General features: G+C 53.1%; 1 protein-coding gene across 2 annotated transcripts in view; it reads right to left on the bottom strand.

Annotated features, from left to right (window-relative positions):
• Positions 1–1329: 1329 nt before the first annotated feature.
• Positions 1330–6284, bottom strand: part of SNTA1 (syntrophin alpha 1) — a 71418-nt gene continuing 66463 nt past the window's right edge. For both annotated transcript variants that reach the window (XM_073309912.2, XM_073309913.2), the window contains 3 exons: positions 5019–5215; positions 3633–3820; positions 1330–2280 (listed from right to left, as the gene is read on the bottom strand). In XM_073309912.2, coding sequence (XP_073166013.1) covers positions 2188–2280; positions 3633–3820; positions 5019–5215 — 478 coding nt within the window. In that variant the 3' untranslated portion in view covers positions 1330–2187. The remainder of the gene's footprint in view (positions 2281–3632; positions 3821–5018; positions 5216–6284) is intronic.

Here is a 6284-nt window from a genome sequence, read left to right as displayed (position 1 = left end):
CCAATTCCTCCCTGTTGGTCAGAATCAAGTCTAAAATGGCTGCCCCCCTGGTTACTTCCACTACTTTGTGAAACAAAAATTTGTCCCCAACACATTCTGAGAACTTACTGGAGATTTTGTGTTTTGCCGTATTACTTTCCCACCAGATGTCTGGGTAGTTAAAGTCCCCCATTGCTACCAGGTCTTGTGTTTTGGATATTTCTGTTATTTGTTCTAGAAATACCTCAAGTCACCTTCTCTTCCTCATGTGATGGTCTGTAGTAGACCCCTGCCATGACCCTCTATACCAATATTCCAGTAATGAGACTTATCCCACCAAGTCTCACAGATGCCAGTTAAATCATCATTTAGTTTATGTACCAATATTTCCCGTTCTTCCTGTTTATTCCCTACATGCCTTGCATTTGTGAATAAACATTTAAGATGCTGAGCAGATTCCTCCATTGATTTCTCTCGTGCTGGTCCTTTTACCCTATCGTAATTTTCGATGCTCTAAACCCCCACCCCCCCGCCTGCCCTCCCAACATCTAGCCCTCTGTTAAGATTGCATTTTTGGGGTTTACCGTCCCCTCTGAAGCTAGTTTAAAGCCCTCCTCACCAGATTGGTGAGTTGGCTACAAAGACGCTCTTCCCCTTTTTGGTCAGGTGAACCACTTCTCTTGTCACGGACAACAGACAATGCCTCCAGCACTCCCAAACACTATGATGAGCCACTGGTTCAGAGACAAGGACATCCCATAAGGAGCCACTAATACCACCTAGTGCTCTCCAAGGTTCTCCCATCCAAGAACGGCCATTTCTAACACCACTTGGCTTGGCAGGCTGGACAGGAAGTCAGCCCAAGATAGTAGAGCTGCAACTGTTAATTACAAAACCCACATTTGACCATAAAGAAAAGGTCTGGGCAAGCTCCATGGGGCCAAAGCCTGAGAGAAAGAAGCTTAGCAGAGCTCAGCACTTACAATACAATCAGAGCAACTAATCCTTCTTCCCAAATCCTAAATAGCACCAGTAACGCTAAAACCAGAAATGTCCCCTCTGTTCAAATCTCTCTTCCTATCAGATCTAGAGTAAGCTGAAATGTTTTGAATTTTGATGAACGTTGCTAGAATTTCAAAGTCTGAACCCCCCCAATAGAAAAAAGTCAATGACATTATTGCAGAACTTTCTCCTGTTGTTTCGGTCCTCTCCAGTCAGAACCTCACAGTCCTCTTTGCTCCCTTTCATGCCATACTTTGGCAAAATTAAATCAAAGCATCAGGCCATTTGTGACTTGAAATTGTCATAGAATTGCTACTACTCAGCATAAATCAGGAAACAAATATCATCTGGCGTTGTCTGTGATGTTTATTTCACAAAAGAAAAAAAAGATTTTCATGCATGAACTTTTGGTTCATAAAACAAATTGTTTTCCTGCTCCCTACCTGACAACCCCTGCGCCACAAAAAATTAAACCAAAAAATAAAATTATCAAGGGGCTGCGAGTTAGCAAAAGAAACAGAACCATCCAAATCTAATGAATAAGAAGGGTTTTAAATTATGGCTCTTCTAACTAGTTACAGAGTTGAATAAATCAGCAAATAGACTTCATACTCTCTAGTTCACATCGGCCAAAAGAATACAAAGTTGGATCAGGACTCCAGACCAATTGTTTCCAAAATGGGCCTTGGGGGATCAGAGATGTTTGTTGAAGTATCTAATCTACAGCTTCTTTTTATGACAAAGGGGGTTTAAAATATGGGGAGCCTTTAGAACCGAGCTATATAAATATAAAATATTGATACAAACTGATTCTTTGTACAGAAAATATCATCTCACAAGGCACTAGCGTGACAGTGTATCTGGGGGGGTGTTTTGTCTTGCCTGGGTATTTTTCAAGCTTGTTTCGAGTGCTGTTGTCGAAGTGGGAATGTTGTTAGCTCTTGAGCGAGGCTGCAGAGAATGCCCACTACAAGCGGGCTGGGAGCAGTGCCTTCTGTCTCGTTGCTGGTGGGAGGCAGACCCGGCAGTGGCAGGGATTATGCCAGGTGTCCTGGACATTGAGTGGTTTTCCTTGGCTGTGGCTGTGTTACCCAGTCATTCGCATCTTGTCTGAATGGCTTTCGTTTGGCGTTGGCCAGGAGGGAATCGCCATAGTGCATAGCTCTTGTGGGATTCGAATTCTCTCTCTGGATCCTTCCCAGGCCCCTATGCCAGCAGCCCGAGCCGGGTCACTTTGGCGGATAGGAATGAGTGGATAATGAAGACAATGGTTTTGGGGCAGGAGTGAAGGTCCAGTTGCTGTAATAAAGGGGAATATTTGCAATGGTCAGTGCTCTGCTCAGACCTCTCAGCCTCCGCTTTGCTACTGTAGGGCCACCCTGCAGGTAAGGGCTGGGGGTGAAATGTGCCGTGAAGTCACGTTGGCGGGGAGAGAGCCCAGGAGCAGGAATTCCTCTTTAGCTGCTTCACCATCCTCCCCAGATGCTGTCTCCCAGGGGAGAGGGCAGTTCAGACTCACTGCAATTAAAAACCCGTGGCCGGCCCATGCAAGCTGATTCGGGCTCGCAGGGCTTGGACTCCAGGGCTGTTTAACCGTGGTGTTGATGTAGGCCGAGCCTGGGACCCTCCCATCTCACAGAGCCTGGCCTCCAGCCTGAGCCCAAACGTCTACACTGCAATGAGACAGCCCCTTAGCCTGAGCCCCACGAGCAGGAGTCAGCTGGCACAGGCCGGCTGCAGGTTTTTAATTCCAGTGTAGACATACCCATTGAAGCATCTGGGTGAGACGGTGAACAGGGCTGGCTGGTGCCCCTTGCTATTGGCTATTAACGTGGGGTGGGAGGAAAGGGTCTGAAACCACTGTGGGTACAGTGGAGCTGGAGGTGTGATTTCCAGCTGAGGCAGACACACCGGTGTGAGGTCTGAGCGAGCTGGAGTGCAGCCGCAGGGTGGGGCCCCCCTGAGTGCGTGCATGGGCTCTCCCATGGGATGACTCTTGGGCTAGTGAACCTGGCCCACCATGGCTACATGACCATGGTTAGTGAGCCACCTCGCCTGGAGCGTGCATGTGTACACCCAGCTGGGCTGGAAATGACACCGCCTGCCTCGTTTCACAGCAACGAACCCAGACATGGGGAGCTGAAGCCTGCGGGGGTACCTGGCAACAGGCTGCTTGCTGTCCCAGCACCACACCTCTAAGCCACATGCTGCCCTCACCTGCTGTCCTGCCCGACAGGACCCCGCCCCATCAGAACCCCCACAGAGCAACGTTTTAAAGGAGCAAAACTCCAGCCCAGGATCTATTCCTCGTTCCTTTCATCTCCTTCTAGACATAATACGGGTCGGACCACCCATCCCTCTGTCCCCGAGCCCACCCAGTACCTACTCCCCACGCTGCGCTCCGTGCCCGGGGGAGGCATTGACAGCCCTGAATGCTACCAGCCTGGTTTATCTTTTCTTCAAAGTCATGCAAGAATCCTGCATTGCCCATTGCCTGAGCAGCACCTGTCCTCTGAGATGGAGCCACATTCCCATGATCCCTTGTCAGAGGACCCACACTCCGCCCACCCCTCCCACCTCCCCCTGGGGGTCCCAGAGGGAGCATGCAGCAGGCAATCTCAGCAAGCGAGCAAAGCACCAAGCCAACGCACAATCTCTCCCTCTGCGCTGCCGAAGTCCAGGTAGAGCATCTTCGCCCCATCATCAGAGGACATCTGCAGCTTCTCGAAGGGCTGCTGCAGCAGGATGGTCCTGCTGATGCCAGGCTCTGTGGTGAAGATGGTGAAGCCCTTGTCGATGTGGATGGACAAGGTGCATTCCCGCCCATTCCATGTGCAGGCTGAAAGAGACCAGGGTAGAATGGCATCACTCAGGCTCAGTGCTCCTTTCCCCCCCAAAGTCTCCCCTGCTCCCGCAGCCCCCAGGGTGCAGGGCCTGGAGCTGTACTCATTACAGGGCATCTTGGGGCAGCTGGGGTTGGAACATCACTCAGCGGTGAGAGCCAGGTGAAACGTGGCCCTGCAGGGTACATGGGACATAGTCCCCCACTGCCTTCCCGATGGGCAAACTGCCCGCAGAGTTCAGAGCGAAGTGAAGCTGATATCACTGAAGATCCCCAGGTGTGGGGTGAAACTGAGATCCTCCACTGGTGGGGAGTGGCACAGTGCCATTGCCCTGCATGGAGCCAGGTGGCAGACATGGCCCACCATGTGTTGCAAAGTTACAGCTCCATCAGCTGTAGCCAACTCTGAAACGTGCCCACCCCAGCCAGCCTCCTCCCCAGGGCTCTCTCTTGCCTCTGTCCCGAGTGCTGCTTTGCCACCCTGTCAGCTGGACACTTTCACATCCCATCTTCTTCCCCCAGCAAATCCCAGCTGGGCTGGGCTGCAGCTGGATTCAGCCTGGGGCAGCCTTGCCTGCACTTGATTCTCTCAGAGATCAGGGGGCCTGGAGGAATTGTCTGCAAGTCTCTGATTAGACCTGGGCAGGGCAGGCAGCAAGCCATCCTATGGTTCGCCACGGATGCCCATGTAGGGCTGGGTGCTCACTGCACGGTGCCCAGCTCCTGAGCTGAAGCTGGCAGGCTCTTCCCCACCTGGCAGTCGAATATTCCCTGTATTATAGCACCAGCCCTCGGTATTCCCTGAGGAGTGTTATTCCCGCTCCTGTGTCCCTCCCTCCAGATCCCCCCACTCACCTTCTGCCAGGTACCCACTGCCATGTATACCACTGCCCACTGCCCACTGGCCATGCCCCTTGGGCTATGGTATTTGGCACCCCATTCACCCCACAGAATATCACTATTCATGACACCAGCAATTCCCAATGTGGGGAGGCCAGTGTCCCACACTACTCACTTGGGAGACTGACTCACTCTGAGCCCCAGCTGCTGGTGAGGAGAGGATCCCTGTGAGAACAGGCAGAGCACTGCCTTTGAGGGGTCTGGCCTCCCCCACACTGCCTGACCCTTGCAGGCAAGTCTCTGCTTCCCTCCCTCCTCCTGACACTCGCCTCCCATGGCCTCCCCAGTTCCTGACCTGCTGAGACTTCCTGCGTGAACTCGGCTGCGCTGTGACAGCCATCCACCAGCATCCGCGTCCACATCGCCAGGTCCCGGTGCGTCTCCACACTGAACAGGTGCGTCTCCACCCCCTTCTTGGTTCCCGTCCGCAAGGCAAAGGAGAGTTCCGAGTCATAGAGGAGGGAGCCCTTGGATGGACCGGAGTGCACAAGCCTGCATAGGGAGAGCAGGAGACTGGTCAGCATGAAATGGCAGTTGTACAAAGAACCCCCAACACCACTGTCCACTAGTGCAATGGAGAGAGCACCACCACCCTCCAGGAAGTGTGGCCTAGTGGTTAGGGCGCTAGCCTCAGATGCAGGAGATCTTCTCTGCCACCTGCTCCCTGGGCAAGTCACTTAATCCCTGTGGCCCAAATCCTCACAGGTGTTCAGGTGCCTAACTTCCACTGATTCCCAGGGGAGTTAGGATCTGGGGCGCTCTGCCTTGATTCCCCGTTGGTAAATGTGAGGGGGGGGCATGTAACCGACTGGCAGGTGCTTGGACACTGCGCTCACGGGAGCCAGAGGTACAGACACTCTCTGTAAGGTGGCAGGGCTCTTTCACCCTTTATGGTGCTGGTTTCCTTGCTCTGCTTCGCACTGGGTGAAGTCTGAACTGTACCCTGGATTCGTTCATGACAGCTCGCGATACCCTGTCCTTCTCTAGCCCCTTCCACCTAGGATCTCAAAGCACTTCACACATGGCAACGAACGCCACCTCCCATTAACCTCTGAGAAGGGATGGGACAGGGCATCTGGGGCGGAGCCTGGGAGGAAATGCAGGTGTCCTGACTGCCAGCCCAACAGCTGAGCTCCAGTCCCGCCGGCCCCTGCTGGAGTTGGTGTCAGGGCTTCCGTACCCTGGTTCCATCCAGCACCAACCTGGGCCGGCTGAGGTTTGTACGGTGAAGGAATGAAATACGATTCACATGCCAGTGGGTTTGCAAATGGCGTGAGGCCTAAAATGCCGGGGATGGGGGGGCCCGTCAGCCCCTTCTGTTCCACACTGCAAACTTGTCTGTAACAATACCCGGCTGCCCTCCGCTGGGAGAGAGCGCAGGGGGCGTACGATATGCATACAGGCTCTGCCTCCCCGGGATGCAGGGGGGCACGGGCACTGTAATTCCACTTCGTCAGATGCATACTGTGGAAAGTACAGAAGATCCTTTATACACACAAAGCATGAAAAAATGGGGGTTTACCACTACAAAAGGTTTTCTTTCCCCCCACCCCACTCTCCT

This window comes from Lepidochelys kempii, chromosome 13 (genome assembly GCF_965140285.1).
Source record: "Lepidochelys kempii isolate rLepKem1 chromosome 13, rLepKem1.hap1, whole genome shotgun sequence".
Taxonomy (NCBI): domain Eukaryota; kingdom Metazoa; phylum Chordata; order Testudines; family Cheloniidae; genus Lepidochelys; species Lepidochelys kempii.
Note: the sequence above shows the minus strand (reverse complement) of the source record. Positions and strands in the feature narration are given on the sequence as shown.